Below are 23,672 nucleotides of genomic sequence, written 5' to 3' on the forward strand. Positions count from 1 at the left end.
CTGGCTCAGAGCGCTCGTCCTCGTTGCCAAGCGTCACCTGACCCTCACCTTAATCTGTCGCACTTCGTTATTTTGTCACATTTCTGTCTGAACCGTCTTGCTTTACTTTCTACGACTCCCCTCTACTGACTCACTCACACCCACAACTTTACTCTCTTTCGTGGAAGCGATGGCACAAAACTCGTTTGCGACGTTTTAAATCTCCATCAGCGGCTGATCAGGTGATTGTTCATGAACGAGCAGTCACCTCTGTGGGAAGACCAGCAGGTGTGATGGAGAGAACAGCGTCAGCATCCACCCACCTCTTTATCCACCTCCTCCTCTCCCCCCTCCTCTAGAGTGAGAGCAGCCAGCTGGTTGGCTCTCTGCTCCATCAGGTTGACGTAGCGGATGGGATTGGACAAGGCTTCGATGACGTCTGGGGAGCAGAAAGAAAACGGTTACGCACCGCCGATCGCAGGATCAGCATCCTCATCAAACCTTCCCTTCTTTCTGTCTGACACCTACCTGCAAACGTGTCAGGAACATAGTCCTTTACTTCCACGTACACAAACAGGGCGGGTAACGTCAGCGACTGGTTCTTCTCATTTCTTAGACTGATGTAGTGATAGCCTGGAGGATTTGAGCCAAAATTAAAGAGTTTAACCAACATTTAAGTAAGCTGAGTCAAGATTTACAAAAATCTTAGATGTTCCGATTCTCAACCAATTATTTTCCGCCATTTAATATCTTGATGTTTTCCATACATCCTTTTAAGGTATTATATACATTTTAGTAAGGCTGGGCGATATATCGAGATTTTAATATATATCGATATATTTTCAAACGCGATATGGTACGAGACAATATCGTTTATATCGATTTAAAAAAAATTTAAAAAATAAATTATGATTTTGATATAGCTTATTTTGTGACAAATTGACTTGAATGTTTTATTTGAGATTTGCACAAATGTTTTTATTTGCACAACTGTCAACCTCAGTGGAAAAGTCTGCCCGTTACTGTCTACATTGTATTAATTGCACAGTGTATTTTAATTTAATTGTTATGCAGGAAAGGGATATTTGTTTTATTTTATTCAAGAAGCATTTTTATTCTATATATGCAGGCAGTTTATTTTTATTTCATTTGTTTTATACATTTTGATATTGTGCAGACCTCTGTTAATAAAGGAACCTGTGTGACATTTGGCACGAGGCTTTTTTTAAGGGTTTGCCTCAGAATAAAATGAAGCTAACAGAGATGCTATGCTATAATGCTTTGGGGGAAACCTCAATTATGTCACAGAAAAAATATCAATATATATCGGGTATCGCCATTCAGCTATAAAAAATTAAAGAAAAAAGCTAAAAAAAAAAAAAGCTAGAAAATATCGAGATATGACTTTTGGTCCATATCGCCCAGCCCTACATTTTAGAGTTAAATACTTTCTCTTTTCTCTCAATCTGGCTCACAGGAAGAGATGGACAGGCAACATTACCTGGACGGATGGCAGAAACAGGAATGATTCGGTTGCCGATACACTTCCCTCCTTCTTCAAACACGGCTATCCTGAGTGAAGCTAGCGTGGGAAGGACAACCTGGACAGAATATCAGCACTCGTCATTTTAAATACTTTACAGGATGTGGTGACAGACTGCAAGAGCCTTTACTTTTATGAATAAACATATATGCATGTCTCTGTGTGAAAAGCAGGGATACACCTGGACGGGTCACCGGTCCATCACATGACCACATACGAACAAAACAACCGCACACATGCCCACACTCACTCCTTTGGGTGATTTAGAACCACCAATTAACCTAAAATACATATTTTCTGACTCAGAGAGAAAACTAGAGTATCTGGAGAAAAGCCCCACACGAGGGATCAGATTTACAGCTTCAGCTTACCTTTGGAGGAATTTATGCTTGAACCATACACTTTTAAACATGTGTCAGAAAAGAAGCAGCGTGCTTAAGGAAGACATTGCAAGTGATCTGGGTGATATCTTAAACCAGTGAAGACACTTATTGAACAACCCTGCTGATCTAAAAATTAAAAAAAATGGAGAATAGGAATCTTTCAAGTATTTATAAAAGTCCATTGCATATTTTCAGAGTAAGATCAGCTTCTATGTTTGAGGGGCTGCATTAACGGGGTGCAGAAGAAAATACCTCTCGACGCCACTGAATAGACAAGCAGTCACTCATTCTGCTCCACTGTGGTTCTTTCTTGGTTCGGTACGTTTTGTACCAGAGAAAATGGCTGTGAATGGGAGGGGCAGCAAGCCAATTTAACAAAAGAGAATTTCCCCAACATGAACCTTTCTGTTTTTGTCCCCTAAAAACATTCACAAACCCCCAGTTTTCACCTTCTTGAAAACGATGGCCTCCTCATCCCAGACAGGGTTGATGGCGTTGCCCTGAGACGTCTTGGTCTTGAAGGCTTTCCTCTTGGTGTCTACCGGCAGGCCGAACATGTCAATCTCCACGTACGTACCTACTTTTTTATCTGACAGGAACTGACCCGAGATAATCTGGAAGGAAAATGTAAAAAAAAAAAAAAGAGAGAAAAAAAAAAAAGTAAAATAACACGAGCAGTGTAAACGCTGCATGCCCACACCCAGGAAGGACAAACCCAGATCCAGGCTGACATTAAAACATAAGTAGGGCTGAGGATCGATTAAAATATCAAGAATCGATTCGATTCCGATTCTTAAGATTCAGAATCGATTATCAAGATTTGATCCGATTCTATTCCGATATTGATTTGGGTTAGTGTTATTAAAACTATTTTTTGAGCTGTTGCATGAATTATATGACTGTAGTTATGCAAAATATTACTACTAGTATTATATTGAGATAAAACAGCAAGTATTGGCAGCTAATGATGCTGTAAGGACAATCACCTCCCAGAATGCTGATAGAACTGCTTTCAGAAACATCATGTGGGTCAGAATTACCAAACAGATCCAGGGAGGAAACAGAGACGGATGAAATCGCTTTTATTTTTCCCCACATTCCGTTTTTATTTGTTCCATTTTCGGTTTATTTTGGTTTTTAATTTTTTAGCATTTGGTTTTTAGCATTTTTTGCAAATGTAACCCCAAGACAGTATATAAAGTAATGAAATATAGACAATTTATGCAATTATAACTTAACACTTTAATGTTTTCATACCTTTAAACATATTTAAAGGCAAAAATATGGCACCAGTTATTCTCGTGTCCAACAAAACATTCATTTTTTGGGGATAAACAAAAAAATAACCAAAAGTTGTAATGATGAAAAAAAAAATACATAAAAAAAAAAAAAAAAAAAAAAAAAAAAATTCGATCTTTAGACATATGAATCGCTTTTTAGGAATTAATATGAGAATCGATTTAGAATTCGGAAATTGATTTTTTCAACACAGGCCTAAACATAAGCACTTCTAAACTGGACCATGCCTCTCCTCCAGTAAGGTTTTCATTCTGGTGTTTCCATGAGTAATTACTGTTCTACAGTTTTGTAACATGATGACAGAAAGAATTACACAAGCACAACATAATCAACATGAACACACACACCTTAACCGACAGCGTGTTGGCCACGATCCCGTCTACTGTGCTCTCGGTAAAAGGATCAAAGTGCTTATCCGGCCGTCTCATGAACTCCGGTTTCAGCCTGTAGCCACATTTCCCGTTGTACTCGTACATGCCCAGGTTCAGCTGCATCGATAGATCTGCAGCGGGTACACGGGATGACATTTCATTTGACATGAAATAAAAAGAGTTAATTAAGCTAAACATCTGAAGAAAATGTCTCTGGCTATGTTCCCTCACCGATGGTCTGGAAGTTCAGAGCTACGAGCTGACAGCCGGCGTTCCAGAAGAGCTGAGGGTTGTAGTTGGACGAATCCACTCGAGTGCCTTTCGGGTAGATCCTACTCAGCTGCAGCTTGTTGTATCTGAGCACAGCTGGTTGAGGACAGACCTGCGTAATCTAGACTAGGAGATTCAAGTGACTCTACTATAACAGCAGAAACGATGTCAACAGACCCAGTTATGTCATCTGATCACTGCTGTTATTAATCAAAGTGTCACTGAGGACGAGTGACAAAAGAGGCAGACAAGCTGAGCTCATTGAGCCCCAGTCGAACTAAATGAAGAATAAAGTCATTCTACAGAATCAGAGGCTAAACAAGGAACAAAAGAATCACAAAAGTTGCATGAACCACTGTTTGGTTTTTAGAAACCTCCACTTTTGTAAGATCCAAAAGGATACTCCACAAACTCCACGGGAGACTTGGTCAGTTGCTCCAAAGCTTTTGTCTCCACGAAGGACGACATCTGGAAACTGCGATTGATCTCTGTACAAATGGGGAAAGTGAAAAAGTTGTTTTAATAAGTATTCCACTTTACCTCCACTTACAATACTATACGAACTCCCCTATCCAGTACTGGAGATGAGGGGGGATGGCATCCCCCCCTGAAATAAAAACGGTCAAAATCATCCCCCCTGTAAAACTGCCATCCCCCCTTTCCATCCCTTATGTCAATTCATCAATGATTTTGGTATTACTGCTATTTAAACATCATCACCAGAAAAATAACACCAGAAAAATAACTTATTTGACAATTTTCACCTGTTTCAAGTGAATTTTCACTTGAAATAAGTAGGAAAAATCTGCCAGTGGGACAAGATTTATCTTCTCATTACAAGCAATAAAATCTTGTTCCACATGCAGATTTTTCTACTTATTTTAAGTGAAAATCTACTTGAAACAGGTGAAAATTGTTGTTTTTTCCAGTGATGAGTCTTGTTTTAAGTGTAATGAGATTTTTTTTTACTAAAAAAAGACATTTTAACTAGAAATAAGACAAATATTCTTGTTAAGATTTTGGGTTTTTGCAGTGATCCATTTTACTTATCCTGTGAAGGACAGAGTCATATTGATAAGTTCAGAAAAGTGTTTTTTATTGTTGTGTTTTGATGTATTTGATGTAAGCCCAGTGGATATTTAAAGCTTACAGAAGGCTGCATTTAACTGCTGCTATGTCATTCCTGCAGTATTTCTGCAGCTGTTTTGGTCAGTGCTATTATTTGTAATATATTATATTATTTGTAATCAGCACAAATGATCTGTCCCCATATGATAAAATCCACCATCCCCCCTGATTTTTTTTTACAACTCGAGCACTGCCCCTATCATGTCTGAGACCCCTCCTTTTTCCTCATATACAATAGTTCTGTTTTGTTGTCTTAGAGCTCCACACACATATTCCACAAATCCTAATGTCAAGAAACAACCAAAGTTAACTTCTCTCCTGTGGCGGTGGTGTTTGCGTTCATCTGCACTGAAATGCATTTCCATATAGCGTGGCCAATGTACTTTACGAGGAATACAGACGCCAACTGACTGTCAGTTTATACTCCCCCGTCAGAGATGTACTACACGCATTAATGTTTAATGTTCCTACATACTTTTAGAAGCCTCAAAGCTGTTGAACTTGACAGGTTGGATGTAGATGACCAAGTTGGACATCTCCTCTGTGGCGAATGCCTCGCTGCCAGCCGTGCCCTGCAGGTGAACAGACGCATACAATATTAATTGATACAAAGCAGTGAGATTTCAAGTTTTAAATTTCAAGCTTTATTGTCAATATGCTATATGTTCAACATACAGCACCAATAAAATTACAGTCCTCTCTGACCCACGGTGCAAAATACAAGTAATAAAATAGAAGAATAAAAGAATAATAAAAAAACAAACAAAAAAACTGTCTACAATCATTGAAAAAGCCATAAATTAAAATCGAATGTAAATATTTACATATATTTATAACAAGAAGAGAAGAATTATATGCATGATATAATCTCAAAAAGCCTCATTGTTCATGAGAACATTCATTCATTCAAACATTCATTCATAGAGAACTGTTATCAATAGCTGTTATCAAAATTTACAACATGAGAATATATACAAAAAAACAAAAAAACAGAGTCAGTGCTGGTTATCATAAAGATTCGAACAGACAAATGAACACACCTCATCCATTGAACCCTTTTTACAGTCATCATCATCATCGTCGTCATCGTCGCTTTCAGCCTCCACCTCACCTGAAACACAAGTTATACATGCAAGTGTATCACACAGAAATACTTTAATTTTATATTTTACTGACGTTTTCCCAATTCCAGTGCAAATAACAGGTTTGAAAGTATATAGCCTTGCAAAAATCTTTGTTCAGGATAAGTTACCTCCATTATATTTAAAAAGCAACATTCAAACTACTCCGTGTGGCAATACCACTTCTGGCCACATGGGGGCAGCATATCTGAAGTGAGTTCATAACACAGCAAATTGCACCTCTAGTGGGACAAAGTGGCATTACAAGACATGCTGGACTGTCCCAAGCTACAACCATCTAACCTCCGGGTTGAGTCTCATGCTGAACAAAGATTATTTGTAGTTCCTCAACTGGCCGATAGAGGCTAGGGGTGTGCAAACAAGGGTACCTCACGATTCGATTTCGATTATTGGAGCTTCGATTCTTCGATTATTGGGATTTTTAATGCTTTTTTCCATACAAGATTGATTTTGTCTTCATCTGTGGCTACATTTGTAAAATAGCCAATCAATTAACTCAGTTCCTCTAACAACACTCATTAAGTAAATAACAAGGTTTTTTGAACATTTGACATGTATTTTTCAAAGACACAAAATCATTTATTTCATGACTATGTAAACATTTGCTCTTTGACTTACTTAACTTTGACCAGGGAAAGCTGCACTTGCATGAGAGCCTCCTCTATTGGCGGAAAACACTGAAAACGGTCAAGCCCTGGATTTAATGAGTTCATTAATTCAAGTAAACAAGATATGTACTTCCATCGAATTTATTTAGTGTAAACGAAATCGATTCCAAATCGTCACATGACGCATCGCGATGCATCGACACATCGATGAATTGCACCCACCTCTAATAGAGGCTGGCTCCAAAAGCGAGATAATCTCCATTGACCTCCATGTTTAAACATCTAACTTTAGAGCAGAAATAAACATATTTACAGCCTGGTTCAGAAAAACGTTTTAGTCTCAGTGGTTTGATTTTTGATTTTACACCCATGACAACTTTGATGGGGGTGGATATTTTAGTACCACGCCAGGAGAGATTATATAAAGCAATACATTTATTTCTAATATGACTGATCGACAGTTGCCTCAGCCAATAGCGAGCTGTTATCAGTTCCTCATCTGTAATCGTCAGGCCACCATGCTTAGTGAAACAACCTCTTGTTTGTATCAACCCAGTGTCGGTGATTTTTGATTTTGTCGTCGAGTTGACATCCTGCTGTAAATGTCTGACGCCAGCTCTGCAGATATTTCAACAGGGTTTGGCTAAAGCAACAGGGAGGAAAGCTAACTTTGATTGACATACAGTGGGCTACCTAATGCTTTGTCCATCAATTTTACAGTCTATGGACTCCCCCCACTTATTTTTCTAATAATATTAATGGCTTTTTTGTCAACTCAGCGGGTCTATGGGCCTCCGTGTGGTCAGATGTGGTGTTGGTACGTGGAGAGGCTGTGAGACTTATGCTGACAGGTCCAAACTCCCTGAGCTCATGGACAGATGATATACACTTCAATACTGGTGGAAATGATCCACCTTCTGCACCCACATAATGAAATGAAAGATTGACTTACAATCGACCATTGAATTTGAGGTCACACTGACAAAGGAAATTATTAAAAAAGCAGTCCGAGTGACCTACAGCTCCAGCCTAATGAGGTCTAAAGGTCTGAGTCTGTAGAAATGACTCACCAATAGACTTTCTGCCCTGCGGCCTCAGGCTCAGCTCAGCACCGTCGGAGGGCTGCGAGGAATCTGCCACCTCCTCTTTGGTTGAACCTGTGAAGGAAACAAAGGAATTCCTCTCAATTTGCCATTATTTTGTTTGTCCACCACTTTCGCCTTGCAGTTTGATTTAATTATCAAAATACCTTTAAACAGAGGTCTTTTACTGTTAAGCTGTCAAAACACAGAAAGCTAATTCTTGCTGCTCCTGCACTGGTTATTGATTGTGTGAATATGTGTCAGCATAAGTGGAGCCAGCTCAGATTTCAAGCGGGCGCCAGTTAAGAGGGGGGCGCAGTACCTTTTTACTAACACCAGAGGGCAGTGTGTACCAGCGTTAAGACTGTCCACAGTCAGGATGAGGAGATTACATTCTCATGCAACTAAATTAAACATAGAACGAAGACGTGGATATGCAAAATACGAGATGTACAAAACCAAAGCATCCTCACATACATATCAAAGAGCAAATATACGCACACTATAATGTAGCTATGAAACTAACAGGGCAAACAAAGCATGAGAACAGACAGAAACGGTTAAAACATAATGTACACAGGCCCAGTGAAGGCTAGTGGTTACACTGCTCCAGTATCAAACAATCTATAAGCCTGCAAAGAGTTGTATGCAGCAGGGAATAATGTCAGCATATTGATAGGGCCATGGTGTACGCTAAACCTTAGCTTGTCTTTGCTCCTGTGATTCAGCTTCTGGGAAGAATAAGGCACATTTGGATCAACTGAACCCAGAATTTAAATGTCAGAGCTACAAAAAAAGAAAAAAGAAAAAAAAAGTATATCAGCTCTGTTTTTTTTTTGTTTTTTTTTGCATTTCTATTGAGGTCAAAGGTACTGGATAGATGAGGCAAATTTATTCTACTGAAGTGTGATACGTCAAATCAAGCTGGAGCTGCTCTGGTCACAGCAGCCCACAGAGCAGTGAATCCAGCTGATTTTAACTCAAAATCTCTTCACACTGGACATCTCTGTAGTGACTGTCATTTAAACGGTAGTGAAGCTGTTGGAGCTAATGCAGCCCCTGCAGTTCATATTTTCTCAGTTGATTGAAACTGCTTGAACGGTGATAGTTGTTACTACCGTTGTTACTTAGACAGCACGTACTCGTGACTGTGGTCTTTTTTGGGGCTGAAATAAATCCTGAGGAAGTGTACAAATGTCCATTCGCAGGGTGCACTATGGTCACTATGTCACTATCATCAGGACCTTAGGTCTTTAGGGAAATACTACAGGGTTGGGTTCCTCAGCGCAGCACTAAGAGGTATGGATTTGGTGTTGATTGGGTATGCTGTAGTCTGGAGATGATGCTCAAATATCCCCTTTGAGCAGAGGTGTCAAGTAACAAAGTACAAATACTTCGTTACCTTACTTAAGTAGAAATTTTGGTTATCTATACTTCACCGGAGTAATTATTTTTCATACAACTTTTTACTTTTACTCCTTACATTTTCACGCAATTATCTGTACTTTTTACTCCTTACATTTTAAAAACAGCCTCGTTACTACTTTAAAAAAAACTATCCAGTTAAATTGCTCCATCCGGATAGAGTGAATTTGGTTGTGGTTGTTTCAGATGTTCTTGTCCAGTTTTGTTCTTACATCCGTTCCCTCAGATTCCTGCAACTAAACTTGGATGTACATTCCAATAAAGGTTAGGATAAATGATAACATGCCTCTGAAGTTTGACTTTTTGCACCATTACAATACTTATAGGCAACTAGTCATCATATCTCCTGCTCTCTGAAACACATGTTAATGCTCAATAGTACACATATATGGTTCTTTAATATATTTGCATTATACTAAGATGCATTCATTTTCAATGGCTTTTGTCCTTAATGGCTTTTCCCCCCCTTACATTACTTTTACTTTTATACTTTAAGTAGTTTTGAAACCAGTACTTTTATACTTTTACTTGAGTAAAAAACTAGAGTTGATACTTCAACTTCTACAGGAGTATTTTTAAACTCTAGTATCTATACTTCTACCTGAGTAATGAATGTGAATACTTTTGACACCTCTGCCTCTGAGTTTCTTTTCTCTTTTTATCGACATCATCACTGTGTATACAAACACCACAAACAGAAGTGAAGCCATATCAGTTTCTTGGATGTTTCTATGGACATTGTGTTGAAATGGTGGCAAAGAAAGTATTTCACAGTCAAAATTGTCAGAGAGTGATTACATCATTACCAAAGGCCAGTGGATGCTACCAAGCAACTGTGGACAACATCTAAAACTACCTTAGAACCCCATTAAGCCCACAATCCAAGACCTGACACACCCTTCAAAGTCAATGGACAACGATGCTGAGGGTGTTGCTGTTAAAGTGTGAGCGATGGTCACTTGTGACGTCACTAAGGCCTTGTCCCAATACTCTCACTACCCCTAGTTTTCATCACTACCCCTAAATTTTGCGCGTTCCCGTGAGGGTAGTGGTGTCCCAATTCCTCTTTCCACCTAGGGGTAGTGAAGAAAACTAGGGTAGTGGCTATGAATCTGTCCCTACGGAGCGAGTGTTTTCCGATGCTCACTAGTTGATCTAGGGACAGAAAAATTTCCCAGAATGCTTTTCGTCGTCATTTGCGGACTGAATAAAAAAAAAAAAAAATGGCGGACATTTCTTATTTTTTTGTGAATAAAAATCAATATTTTGAGTTAGTTTCTGCATAAAAATGTGTTTTGATTACATTTCTAGCGAGAAATATATATTTTACTTTCATAATATTCACTCAGTGAATGTACATAATAATCACTCGTTGCCCGTTTGCCGAAGATCATGCCAGAATAAAGGCTGATTTATGGTTCCGCGTTACACCAACTAAGAGCCTAAGGCGTAGGTTACGTAACCTACGCCATAGGCTACGGCACGCCGTAGGCTCTGTGTCGATGTTACGTGGCGACGCGCGCCGTACGCCGTACCCTACGCCGTACCCTACGCCGTACCCTACGCCGTAGGCTCTGCGTCGATTTAACGCGGACCCATAAATCAGCTCCGGAGCCAGCAGGCAGAAATCTCGAAATTTTCTGAGCAAATTTCTTAACAGGCGTAGCTACAACTGTTAGATTTCATCTATTAAACCAACATTTATCTTCCTAAATGATTTATTTCAGCCAGCGTAATTCTCAACAGAGCTGCAGGTTTCTCCCCCGGGACGACGGCGCAGGTTGACCCGGCGATCACTCCGTACTCCGGCTGCTGCTGCTGCTCCGAGCCGGCGGCTCTTCTCATCTCTGAAAACATCGGGTCAAATTTCTTAACAGCCGTTATTTGGATAAACTGAGCCCAGGTTGGGGATCTTAACGGTTACTTTTACGCCTGAAAAAATATTAAAACTTAATAAAGTGGCATATTAACAGCGCTACAGCTGAAATTAAAACAGCTTTTGGCTCTCAGCTTCCTGATTTTAGGGGTGGTGCTGAAAGTAGGGGTAGGGGGAGTATTGGGACAAGGCCCTGGGAAGATTTCAAGTGCCCTAAAATCTGTCCCTTCTTTTTTAGGGGTAAGGGCTAGTGGTAGAAAGTAGGGCTAGTGAAAGAAAGTAGGGGGTGTATTGGGATTGGGCCTTAAAGACTATGGATGGATGGATGAGTTCAGTTTCCGGTGTGCCATACCCGCACTTGGGGAGGAGGGCTCACACACACTGGAAGAGTCACTGTAGGTGTTCGACACCTGCTCGGAGAGCTTTTTCTTGGTGCTTCCGTCCTTCTTATGGTGTTTCTTCTTGTTCTTAATCAAGATCTTCCCAATCAGCTCCGTCGGGCTGGGCAGTGGCACACTAGATTCCAGCTGCAAGGAGGGCAAAAAGACACAGATGAAGAGAGGCCGCTATGGAAAAATGATCAGTCTGATCTTCTGATAATACCCCCAAAAAAATGGACGGAAAAAAAAGTAGCAGTTCCAGATTTAGAGAGGGGCGACCGGTTAGAGATCATGAGAATCAGTGCTGAGCATCACCAATTCTGCCGGTGGAAAAGCTGAGATTTTCAAGACCTGATTCAGCCACCTGAGGGGGAAATCCGGTATTAAATGCTAACATGCACCTTTCTCAAGAGAGCAGACCTGAAATAGGAGCTCTGATTTATTTATCGAGTGCATTGCTTTTGGATCACTGTGTTTAGGAATATCAATAATTAATATTCACCAAAATTTGCTATGATGTTGAACACACACACACACAGGCACACACACTTCTTACTTTCACTTGTGTGAATCACTGCTTCCTTGCTTTTGTGAGAAAAAAAACCTTCAAATTCAATCTGATTCCTTATTTTCCAGCAGATAACCGCACCTCTCTGCTGTTGTCGTTGGGAAGTGATGTAAAACGATTAGACTTCCTGTTTGCCCTGGCTCCAAACTATTCCAGTTTCATGTTGGTGGAAAGTACCCACTGTTTTCCCAAAAGTTTAGCGAGCGTGCTTCCATTTGATTAAAGTCCAAAGTGCTTTCTCAGTTCTGTTGCCATGAGTTAGGAGTCTGATTTATCAGGGGTCGCAACGATAATCACCACACCTTGTCTATCGTATCATCCGGTTTTCCCTGTCCACCTTCAGCCTGTGGAAGATCCTTGGTAGGCTGCTTTCTGCACGCGCTCCAACAGCTTATATTTGCTCTGCCGCCTTTATTATTTCCCAGCCCGCCTGTTTCCGTCATGAAAGTACATCTCGTTTTGCCAATTTCTGCTCGTCTCTGGATTAAAAATAATCCTCAATAAGATTAAAACAAAGTGGAAAAAATGCATTTGTTTCATTTCTGATAATATTTCACATATGTTCATCCTTTCCCAGCATAATTAATGCACTGGTGAGAAGAACCACAGCAGAAAAACGAGAAAACACGTTCACAAGAAATCAAATCCATAAATTGCTTGAGATCTTTTTTTCTGCTGCTAAAGTCAATTTTGTGAAGTGGAGACGAACGAGGACCTCAGGTTTTCTGTGAAAATCCACTTTATTCCAACCCTTGGCTGAGCTGGAACCAATCTGACTATATTAGCATATCTGCCCCTGCCCCCGTGGGTTTATGGAGCTGATATCCCATTCGATATGCTGCATACGCGGCTGTCTCGCTGCCAGAGGGGAGTGGCTGTCATTGGTCTCACCTTTCCAAGTTATTACAAGTTCAGTGGTAGAAATCTCATTCCTCAGTGCTACTCCTTCTCCCCGTCTCTGCCAGCTTCTCCCTCCTCGTCAGTCTCCTCAGTAGAGCTGGGTATCGATTCAAATTTCAAGAATCAATTCAATTCCGATTCTTAAGATTCAGAATCGATTATCACCATTTGATTCGATCCAATATCGATTCGATATTGATTTGGGTTAGTGTTGCCTGGATTATATGACTGTAAAATAACTATTGAAATAATAATTTCACAATAATTATTGTGAAATAACTAAGAAATAAATAACTCAAATAGGCATTTCAATATCCATTCAAAGTGCAAAAAAAGAAAGAAATTGCAACAGCTCAAGCAGTAAACAAATTATTTTAGCTTGTCTGATTTATTCTGTCACCAGACACACAGCTTGCCATGAAGCACCCGGCATTTTTCAGGTATTTCATGAAAAACCGTGTCCGATAACAAAGAAAACAAACAAGCTATAGTAAATATAAATAATATGAACTTCATTGAACTAATATAACATTTAGAAATTTAAGCTGAAATGTCCAGCATTTTCTCTAAAGAAAAGTTCATTTACGGTAGTTCAGGAGTTTTCAAAACTACTGGGATTAAAGTTCACCAGGTAAAAATGTAATGATGAAAAAAAAAAATAATAATAATATATATATATATAGTTTTTTTTAATAAAAAAATTAATAAAAAAAAATCGATCTTTAGACATACAAATCGATTTTTAGGAATTAATATGAGAATCGATTTAGAATCAGAAAATCGTTTTTTTCAACACAGGCCTACTCCTCAGACCCCGAACCTTTCCCTTCCCTCTGTGCCTCCATTCACAAAGCTTCTCCTGGAAAATATTTCAATGTCGGATCCCGTCAGAGGGCTGTAATTCTCCGTGGGTTGTGTCTTTGGCAGGCAGCGGGGCTGGAGGAGCTCCCAGCGCGTGCCAGATAATGCTGCATCAGACTGATGGGAACTTTGGCTGCCCTATACTGTTACACCAACAAGGACAGCAATATCCCCAGTCAATAAAATTAGAGGTGTAATGTTGGTGTCAAAGTGCTTGTACTGCGTGTGCGGGGCGGTCCGCGTGGCGTGTTTTCATGTTCGAGAGCTCTTCGAGTGCACTTGTGAGAGTTTGTACTACGAGCGTCCGTGTTTACCTCACACAAGTGCCAGCGTCATTACACATGAATGCCTCACGGGCAGGAAAAAAGGGGATTTTGGCAACAAGGGGGACAACGCAAGCTTTTGACTAGTAGTCATGGCAACAGAGGAAAGGCTGATAAAGAGCTGCCAAGAAAGAAAAAAAAAAGTGTTTTGATTACATCAGAAACCACTTCCATTTTATCTTAAACAGCTGTCATTCCCAGTTTCTTCCATAACGACAGTTGGGGTTGAGAAAAAAAAACAAAAAACAAGAGCGACTGTGGGATGAATCATCGGAAGCCGGATTCTGTGGCGTGTAAAAAGTCCCAAGTATGTGTTTAAGAAATCTGCTGCTTGAAAACATGATGCAGAGAACTCAGTTAAACAAACAGGACAGAAATATTTCACTTGATGATCTTTTTGTTGAGGAAAATGGTCCCATATTGCACATCTGTGAGAAGCAACAAGCCTGTGAGCTTTTACTGTGGCTCTGACCTCGTTGTGCAGAAGGCGGTAAAACTAAATGTTTGTGGTTGTTGTTTTGATTCATATGATCCACCGCTGCTCTGATGGATATTTCTCTTACTTTCCAAAGGCGTAAATATTCCAAATAGACCAAAACCCAGATAACACTGATGGTATGAGGTCAGCACGCAGAATCCTTGGCTTTCAAATCATGACACATAACACTTCATGTTTGAACTAAATATAGTTTTATTTTCCAAAAGCTTCTGCGGTTTGTCCTCAGCAGTCTTGTTTTTTATTTCCCCTCAAACCACTGCTTAACAGATTATTTTACACTCTGATGTTGAGGTTATATTCAAGTAATGGAGTTATACATTATACGGATAAGTTGTTTTCGGGGTAAAATATCATTTTCAATCAATTTTTTTTTAGCTCTGAAGTATTTTTAGGGCCTTCGTCGGCAGGAAAAACCACCCACGGTAACTTTGACTCCCGTCCTCCTCGTCTCTTCTCGTGACCGTGCATGTCTTTATGAGCCTCTGTCCCACACCAGCAACGATGGAGCTAGCTCGCAGAGCTAAAGTGGACATGGCTGACTTGGCCCAGATTTTAATCAGAATCTGATCAGATCTGATTTTTGAAGCTGACCATTGTATTTTATAAGGGATCAGATCTTATCTAATCTGCGTGTCCTTCCTGACAGTCCTTAATCCGCATGGTTACTATGGTAACAGATGCATAGAATGGATGTAAACAGTTCAAGTTGTTTAAAGAAAGTTCTTTGGGTTTTGTATCTTTTTTGAATTTCCTCATTTTGTAAACTCATTTTATAAATCTGTCTATCTGTCTGATTGTAGTCCGTGGGAGTTCAAACTTTAAGACGGGGTTTTATAACCTTTTCTGGTCCAGACTTTATATATATATATATATATACACAGTATATATACATATACACAGTATATATATACATATATATTAGGCCTGTCCAAGTTAACGCGTTAACGTCGCGTTAACTTAACGTCTTCTTAACGCCGACAATTTTTTTAACGCACGATTAAAAAAAAAAAAAGGCGCATGACATCATTTCTGGCGGTCGACGGCACCCGTAGCCTGAGGAAAAGTATGGTAGATTGAAAGATGGAGAATTAAAACAGATTTTTGAACGGCTAGTTCACTTTCCAAAAGATGCCAGATGGTTCGCTGGACAAGACTGAAGTTATTTGCATGTCGATTTGAAATGAATGACCATCGAAGTACGTCGAGTCTCAAATACCATTTGCAGCAAAAACACACGAACAGAGAGCGCCGCGCGCCCCCCCCCCCCGTCAAGAGCAGACAACGCTGGATAGCAGCTTGCAAAAAAAAGACGAGTCAAATCAAATCAAACTTTATTTGTTAAGCGCCTTTCTTACAAAATAAAAAATGCAACGCAAATCGCTTTACATAAAACTCAATAATTACAATAATTTATTTAACTTCTTCAGTTCTCTTTATCTGTAATTGTGAATTAATATAATGAAAAAAAAAAGAATTTAGGAGTTCCTTGAGCAACTTTGGGAGAAAAATCGAGAGACATTTTGCCCCTTTTAGGAGGGTATCTCTATATTTTGCTGTACACGAAAAAGACTGAACGAAAAAAGACCAGATCAAAATAAGTCGTACGTCTGATTGAGGAGTCAGTTGAGGCTCTCTGCCGTATAAATGTACTCTACATGGACAGCATGCGGGGCAGAAGTGTCCAAGGACGTCTTGTCAGTGCATTCGTCTGTGTGTTAACATCTTCTGATTCCCTCGCCGCTACACATGTTTTATGCATCTATGTGCTCGTTAAAAAAAGTGTCTAAATGTGTGAGTTTGAGTGCATGCACATGTTAGCGTGTGTTTGAGGATTTATGTACTCACAGGATATTTCTCCAGAGATTCTGTCAGTAATGCGTCTCCAAATATTGACCGGCAGTACTCAGCCATCTTAGCCTGCTGCTTCGGTCTGGGAGTCGTCACACACGTGGATACACAAAAAAATGCAGACACACACATTATTTCTCTGCTTAATGTCAATATGTTGAATATGCATGCTCCTCATCTGATTCCCTGTAGAGCATTTGAAGATAAAACAACTGATCCAAATCTCCTCCCTGGCTCTGCTACTGACAGCTGACAGCGTCTCACCGACAGCGCTCTTCAAAAAAAGGTCAACGATCGCGGCGGCTGAACGCAAAACAAACTGCCGACTTACGAGTCCACGTGGTTCTCAAAGGACAGGATGACCGGGAAAGGCGAGGTCTTGAAGGCACACTCTGCGATAGCTTCGATCACTTCCTGAGTAGTAAAGCAAACGGGACCAAAAAAACATTTAATAACACAAACTTAAGTCATGCTGAATGAGTGCACTTTGTTTAATGCTGAAGTGAAAAAAGGAAGAAAAAGGGACTGCTTGTTGAAGATATGTTTACAGATATGAGTCGAGAGCCTCCGCTCAGCTCCGTTTTAATATCTAAGATCACTTCGCTCAGCTTCCGACAGTCTAGAGCAGGGGTGTCAAACTCATTTTGCTTGGCGGGCCGGATTTGACCAATTTTTTTCTCGCGGGCCGCACACTCAAAATAACAAAAACGGTGCGAAATTTTTTTTCTAATTCTTTTTTTTTACTATTGTTATCTAATCCAATATCAGTTTAGTTAATTTTAAAGGAAATATGAACTTTGTTTACACTCTAATTATGTAAAATGTATTTCTTCAGGATCTTTTCTTTTAATATAATTTTACAAAGATAAACAGAAACAAGTTTTTTTTATGTTTCGCTTTTTTATAGGAAATTTATTTCTTATTACACCCGAGTGTTTCTTTGTGATTTAGAGATTTTTCCAGTGCAATTAAGTGTATTTATTTTTAAAAATTGACACGGATATTTACGCCAGTGTGCCGAAAAAGTCAGCACTTCTCTTTTAACTGTTTTACTTTGTCACTATCCTCGTATTCAAAACTGAAGTTCTCCGAATAAATATCTTCTATCATCTTTTTTAGCAGTGATATTTTTCCTGCGAAAATATATAATAGTAGTCAGTTAATAAAAATAAACGACCGTCTACAAAGAAATAAAATCAGCAAATGCATTCTAGAAAACTAAAAAAATTTCGAAAACTGCTCTCTTTGTGGAATAACGATGGATTTGTAGAAGAAATATACTATCGAATATGCTGTGATTCATGGCATTTATTTATGCCTTCCTTTTTAGTAAATTAACATTTCGTTTTTTTGCGTTGGAAACTTCTCTCAGGCCGCATGAAAACCTCTCTCGTGCCGCATGCGGCCCGCGGGCCGCACATTTGACACCCCTGGTCTAGAGTCAATTACAGCATCATTAACGACAGTGTCAGCTCACTTAAAACCTTCATTTCCATTTGAAGCATCTCCTCTGACAAAAATCTTTGTAGCCACCTTCTCCTCCAGCTTCTACAGCTCTTCTTTTTGGTTTTCACTTCTAGACCAATTTCATTAAGCTCGTTCTGCTGTTTCTGTTACTCATTAGATCTAAATTTCCTCCATCAATCACCTCCCGCATTTCTTTCTTTTTTTTCTCCTGACACCTACACTGCACTTAAACTTTCCTTCCCTCTTTTCCTCTTTTCCTTTTAAAAGCATGTTTTCTCTTTTTGTTTTCTCCCACTTCTGGGACCTCAATGAATCACCCTTTAGCGTTTCAGTTTGGGGGTAATCAGTGCATCCCTGTCTCTTACAATTTACCATCTGCTGCATGACTGCCCCACTTTTCGTCTTCCCCCCCGTTCCACTTAAATCTTTCCTCATACTTGTGTCTTCTTATCTTAACCCATATTTGTCTTTGTACATGAAAATGAAGATAGAATATAAGATTGCGACGTCCCGGACCACTGCCTGAGTTATGCTTTCATTTCATTCTCTACTTTCATCTACTTTCCATCAGATTTACCTCGTCTTCTTCACCCAGAAGCTCTCATGCCAAACATTTTGCTTTAAAAAACTACAGAAGCTGGTTGTTTTAGTTCCTTACACAAGGTTTTTAAAATAAAAGGTGATGCAGCGGAGCAGGAAACGTGCACCTGTTGCTGCTTTTGTTTTCAATCAAACATATTTAGCTCCTACATTTTGCAGAACATTGAAGCATTTGTGGGAATAGACCACAAAAAAGCTAAATAACAGTGTTTTGCATCTTTAGAGAAACATATTTCAGCTTCTTCCACCGTCTCCCAACCATAGCCCTCCTCCATCACCACACCATCGCTCTGCTCTGCTTGTGTTACCTTGAAAGAGATTTCGGTTGTCATGGTGAACCCATGAGTGATGACGGGCTCTTCTTCTGTGGTGCGACCCTTCCAGCAGTCCAGCTCGATGCAGCGGCACCCAGACAGGAGGACCTGCTTGTACATCTCCACCGAAGAGTTCCCAGCAAGCTGGCCGGCTGTACGACACGTAAACACAGCTTCAGTTAGGGCTGGGCGATATGGACCAAAAGTCATATCTCGATATTTTCTAGCTGAATGGCGATACTCGATATATATCGATATTTTTTCTGTGCCATAATTGGGGTTTCCCCCAAAGCATTATAGCATAGCATCTCTGTTAGCTTCATTTTTTTCTGAGGCAAACCCTTAAAAAAACAGTCAGTTTTACAACAACAGTCGTGCCAAATGTCACACAGTTAGCTTTATTAACAGAGGTCTGCACAATATCAAAATGTATAAAAACAAATGAAATAAAAATAAACTGCCTGCATATATAGAATAAAAAAATGCTTCTTGAATAAAATAAAAAAAATATCCCTTTCCTGCATAACAATTAAATTAAAATACACTGTGCAATTAATACAATGTAGACAGTAACAGGCAGACTTTTCCACTGAGGTTGACAGTTGTGCAAATAACAAAACATTTGCGCAAATAAAACATTCAAGTCAATTTGTCACAAAATAACCTATATCAAAATCATTAAAAAAAAATATATATATATATATAATTTTTTTTTTTATAAATCGATATAAAAGGATATTGTCTCGTACCATATCGCGTTTGAAAATATATCAATATATATTAAAATCTCGATATATCGCCCAGCCCTAGCTTCAGTCGGCTGCTACTTTCCTCTCAAAAGCCTTTGGTCTCACTGTTGGAGTGTTCCTTAAAATCTGGGTGAACTAATGTATTCAGAATTTGCATGGGAACATGTTTTATGTACTTAATTACAGTTTCTTTAAATAATTCAGAAACACTGACAACACCAGCCTGTTTTATACGTGACCGAAACTGACATAATTAAAAATAAAAGCAGAAATATACATACATTTTGTTTTTCCTTTTCTTTATAAATGCATTTCTTGTTTTTACATTCTCTCATCTCCTGTTTACCGTATTCATTTCTGCCTCATTATGCAAATGAGGAGGGCTGCCCTTCTTGGTCCAGCTCCTCTACTAATGGTCAATAAACAGAACAAGCAGCATAGGACCATAATCAAGACTATTGCGCAAACGGCAGTGACACTGGGATAGACACACATACCCCTCCCATTCGTTGAAGTGTATGTATGATGATGCTCTCGTGTCTTTTTGTTTACACAATCAGCCCCTACTGAATACTGTCTAATGGGTGAATTAATAAAAGGATCTATTAAAGTTATGTGGTGTAGGGATGATCATGGGGACATTATAAAACCAACAAAGCAGGTAGTGTACAGTATATTAACTATAAATCTGGATATTAATATTATTAGTTTTAGTCTCCAAGTTGCGCAATAGTCTTAATTTGTCCCAATCCTGCCTCTTCCTGTTTATTGTACAATAGTAGAGGAGCTGCACCAAGCAGGGCAGCCCTCCTCATTTGCATAATGAGGCAGAAATGCATAAGGTAAAGTAAAAAGAGGAGACGAGGGAATATAAAAAGAAGGAATGCATGTATAAGGAAAAGGAAAAACCAAATACATATTTCTGATTTTATTTTTACTTATGTTAGTTTTGGTCCTCCATACTGTTGTACCGAGTTGTGGAAAGAGAAAGAGTCTTTAGTGCGGGTCTAAATCGAGGCTGGACGATGCAGTGGGCCGAGTACTCAGCGTAAGGAAAAAGCTGGCCTGTCCTGAACGTTGTATTGTTTTGAGAGCAGCCCATGATACCGTCTAACTGGCCACCTGATGTATCTGATCACTAGTTATCCTGATATCCTGCTTTCATCATAGAAATGTATTTTCCCTGGATGTCTCCTTCAAATGCAAAGGAATAAATGAAAAGAAGAACTGCGCCTGCAGCTGTTGGGGGGTGTACCACACGTGAAAGCCTTTGGTGGTTACAGGCCATGGAATTAGTTGGTGAAAAACCAACTTCGGCTCATAGAAATGAGAGAGTCGCTGCTAACGGGTCCCATTTTTCACCAGGAATTTTGAAAACTCTCTCAGAAATAACTAAATTAACTTGACATAAAAATAAATTAGAAATCATTGGGATTACGAATGCACAGCTGCGAATAACAACTACAGCTGAATTAAGTTTCTCCCTCTCCTGCTAGTGTGCTCTAGCGTCTCAGAGCAGAACTTGTCTTTTTTTTTTTTAAATAATGAAACCTATTATAGTAAACTTCCTGATTGTTTTGCTCATTTAATCAATCAATCCAATGTTGCCGTCTGAGGCAGAAAAATCACATAACTTCATTGTGGCAGGTTGGAGTGGCTGCAACCACTCAGCAATCACACAGGTGTGTCCCATCAGCCTCTCCAACCTGCCAGCCTTGATAAAGAGGACTGAGAGACTCAGGAGGAGGCTGCTGCTGAGGAGCTGTGTGTGTTCCTGCACGTTTTGGGTGTTAAATAAAAGGGTCTGAACGAAACTCTGTGTCCTCTCCGTCCTTCGGTCGGGCCCCCGTGGCACGCACCTTGCCACACTGGCACCCAACGTGGGGCTTCGAAGGACGGACGAGGGGGGGGCATGGAGCGGGCCCTGGACGCGCTCGCCCGGGCCATGGCGGGCATGGCGGCCGCCTTCCGGGACCAGGGCGAGCGGCAGCTGGCCGCGATAGAAGCCCTGGTGGCCGCGGGGCGACCCATCCCTGCACCCCGTCTGAGGGCCGCCGCAGCAACGCGGGAGGAGCTGGCGGCGCCGCAGCTGAGAGGCCGGGAGGCAGAAGCTGCGGGCCGCCAAGCGACGGCTCCCGAGGCGGCGGGACCCGCGGAGCGGCCCATCCCTGCACCCCGTCTGAGGTTTGCCGCGGCAGCGCTGGTGGCGCCGCAGCTGGGAGGCCGTGAGGCAGAAGCTGCGGGCCGCCAGGCGACGGCTCCGGGGGCGGAGGCGGAGATGGAGGCGGAGGCGGCGTTGGCTGGGAAGGCGGCTGCGGAGGCGCAGCCGCAAGCGACGGCGGAGACGGGGCCGGACCAGCAGCCCGCGCAGGGCTGCGTCGCGGAGGGGAAGGAGGCGGTCGTGCGCGCGCCGTGTGGCCCGAGGCCACCATGGGCCCGGCCCCGAGCGCATTTTCCACGGCGGGAGAGCCGACGCCGGGGACGACCCCCACGACGGGACCGCAGGTCAGGCCGACGCCGAGGACGACCCCCCGACCAGGAAGGCCCGGGGGGTTCTGGGCTTCCTCTCCCGCTCCGAGGGGGCGGGGGGGGGAGTATGCTCGGCCGGACAGACCCCGGCTCGAGGTTGGCGTTGGGGGTGTGTGGCAGGTTGGAGTGGCTGCAACCACTCAGCAATCACACAGGTGTGTCCCATCAGCCTCTCCAACCTGCCAGCCTTGATAAAGAGGACTGAGAGACTCAGGAGGAGGCTGCTGCTGAGGAGCTGTGTGTGTTCCTGCACGTTTTGGGTGTTAAATAAAAGGGTCTGAACGAAACTCTGTGTCCTCTCCGTCCTTCGGTCGGGCCCCCGTGGCACGCACCTTGCCACATTCATAAATTCAAAACAATTATCACTTAGAATTACACACAAATAAGAGGTTGATTTGGGAAATGCAAATCAGCCTCTTGTGTCATTTCTCCATCTTTCCAACCTCAGTTTCTTCTTTCTCCGTGTGATTTATATCCTTTACAAACTAAGAGTGTTTACCAGACGCGCCGCTGTAAAAGCTGCTCCTGCTGGCGTCAGGGTGATTATTTTGTAAAGATTGTTTCGGAAGGTATGTAAACAGTATTAGCACGACAACAACCGACAGGCTCCGTTTGTCATTAGAGTAGAAAATATATATATATATATATCTGCCAGCTTGAAAACAAGAAAAAACTGATCGTGTTTGTGAGGAGAAAACCAAGGACCTTTTGTTTGTTTTTCATTACTTCTCCATTTCTCAAGCTAATGGCTCGGCCTATAACAAAAAATCCATTTCTTCCATCGCTGGTGAAATCTGATCCACTTGAAAGATTCAATGCTCTCCAATCCGCCCTCAGAATAGATTTGAATAGATGAATTTTAATATCCATTGCTGAGAAAATAGCCTCGGTATTGTGAATGCCTTGCTTGGGCACTGCTGGGAACCAGTTACTGTGACTACCTTCCAAAGAAATATTTAGCTCATGAATATCAATGAAATGAGTCCTGTGGTATGGCTTCATTGGATCACCTCCGGAAGGTTCCCAGAAGAAAGGAAGCCTCACATGCACCAGCGTCTCCGGGGGTCTGACCCTCGAGTTATAAACCTCTCCAGCCATCATTACATCTCTAAACAAACCATCGATCAGTTCATTTGCATGAAAGAAAGCTGCGCTCGTGTCGGCGCTGAGGAATGAAATCAGCCGGAGCGCCGGTTGTTCTCACGAGGAAACCAGACGGAGCGAGCTCTTGTCTGACTCGTGTCTGATGGGACGTGCGCGGCGTACCTGTGAGGTATGTGTTGTGTGAGGAGTTGATGAAATAGTGGGGGAGGGGAAGGGTCATGTCTTCACTCTGGTCCAGCTTCTCGGGAGGAATGATGCAGTTTTCCTCCCCGTTGAGATACCTGGCGAAGCCCTCCATCGAGATCTGACCTGCACGAGCACAAGACGGCGAGCAGTCAGAGGTTAAATGAGGAAATAGTCCAGAGGGAATCCTAAGCCCCAAGTCCTGTGTGGAGCGTGACCTGCGTGCAAAAGATGTTCAGTC

At 41.2% G+C, this 23,672-nt stretch overlaps 1 protein-coding gene across 2 annotated transcripts in view; it reads right to left on the reverse strand.

The window, feature by feature from the left end:
* plcb1l (phospholipase C beta 1-like) overlaps window positions 1-23,672 on the reverse strand; it is a 186,982-nt gene that overhangs the window by 41,604 nt on the left and 121,706 nt on the right. For both annotated transcript variants that reach the window (XR_009784478.1, XM_061746295.1), the window contains exons 10-24: window positions 23,411-23,557; window positions 18,861-19,018; window positions 16,817-16,899; window positions 16,483-16,567; window positions 11,459-11,633; window positions 7,794-7,880; window positions 6,014-6,084; window positions 5,449-5,545; window positions 4,249-4,333; window positions 3,807-3,931; window positions 3,552-3,706; window positions 2,355-2,519; window positions 1,481-1,580; window positions 508-612; window positions 303-418 (exon numbers count right to left, since the gene is read on the reverse strand). Coding sequence is in view for 1 of the 2 variants with exons in the window: in XM_061746295.1 (XP_061602279.1) it covers window positions 303-418; window positions 508-612; window positions 1,481-1,580; window positions 2,355-2,519; window positions 3,552-3,706; window positions 3,807-3,931; window positions 4,249-4,333; window positions 5,449-5,545; window positions 6,014-6,084; window positions 7,794-7,880; window positions 11,459-11,633; window positions 16,483-16,567; window positions 16,817-16,899; window positions 18,861-19,018; window positions 23,411-23,557 (1,754 nt within the window). In the remaining variant the exon portion in view is untranslated. The remainder of the gene's footprint in view (window positions 1-302; window positions 419-507; window positions 613-1,480; window positions 1,581-2,354; window positions 2,520-3,551; window positions 3,707-3,806; window positions 3,932-4,248; window positions 4,334-5,448; window positions 5,546-6,013; window positions 6,085-7,793; window positions 7,881-11,458; window positions 11,634-16,482; window positions 16,568-16,816; window positions 16,900-18,860; window positions 19,019-23,410; window positions 23,558-23,672) is intronic.

The sequence above is a fragment of the Cololabis saira genome, chromosome 18 (assembly GCF_033807715.1).
Source record: "Cololabis saira isolate AMF1-May2022 chromosome 18, fColSai1.1, whole genome shotgun sequence".
NCBI classification, from domain to species: domain Eukaryota; kingdom Metazoa; phylum Chordata; class Actinopteri; order Beloniformes; family Belonidae; genus Cololabis; species Cololabis saira.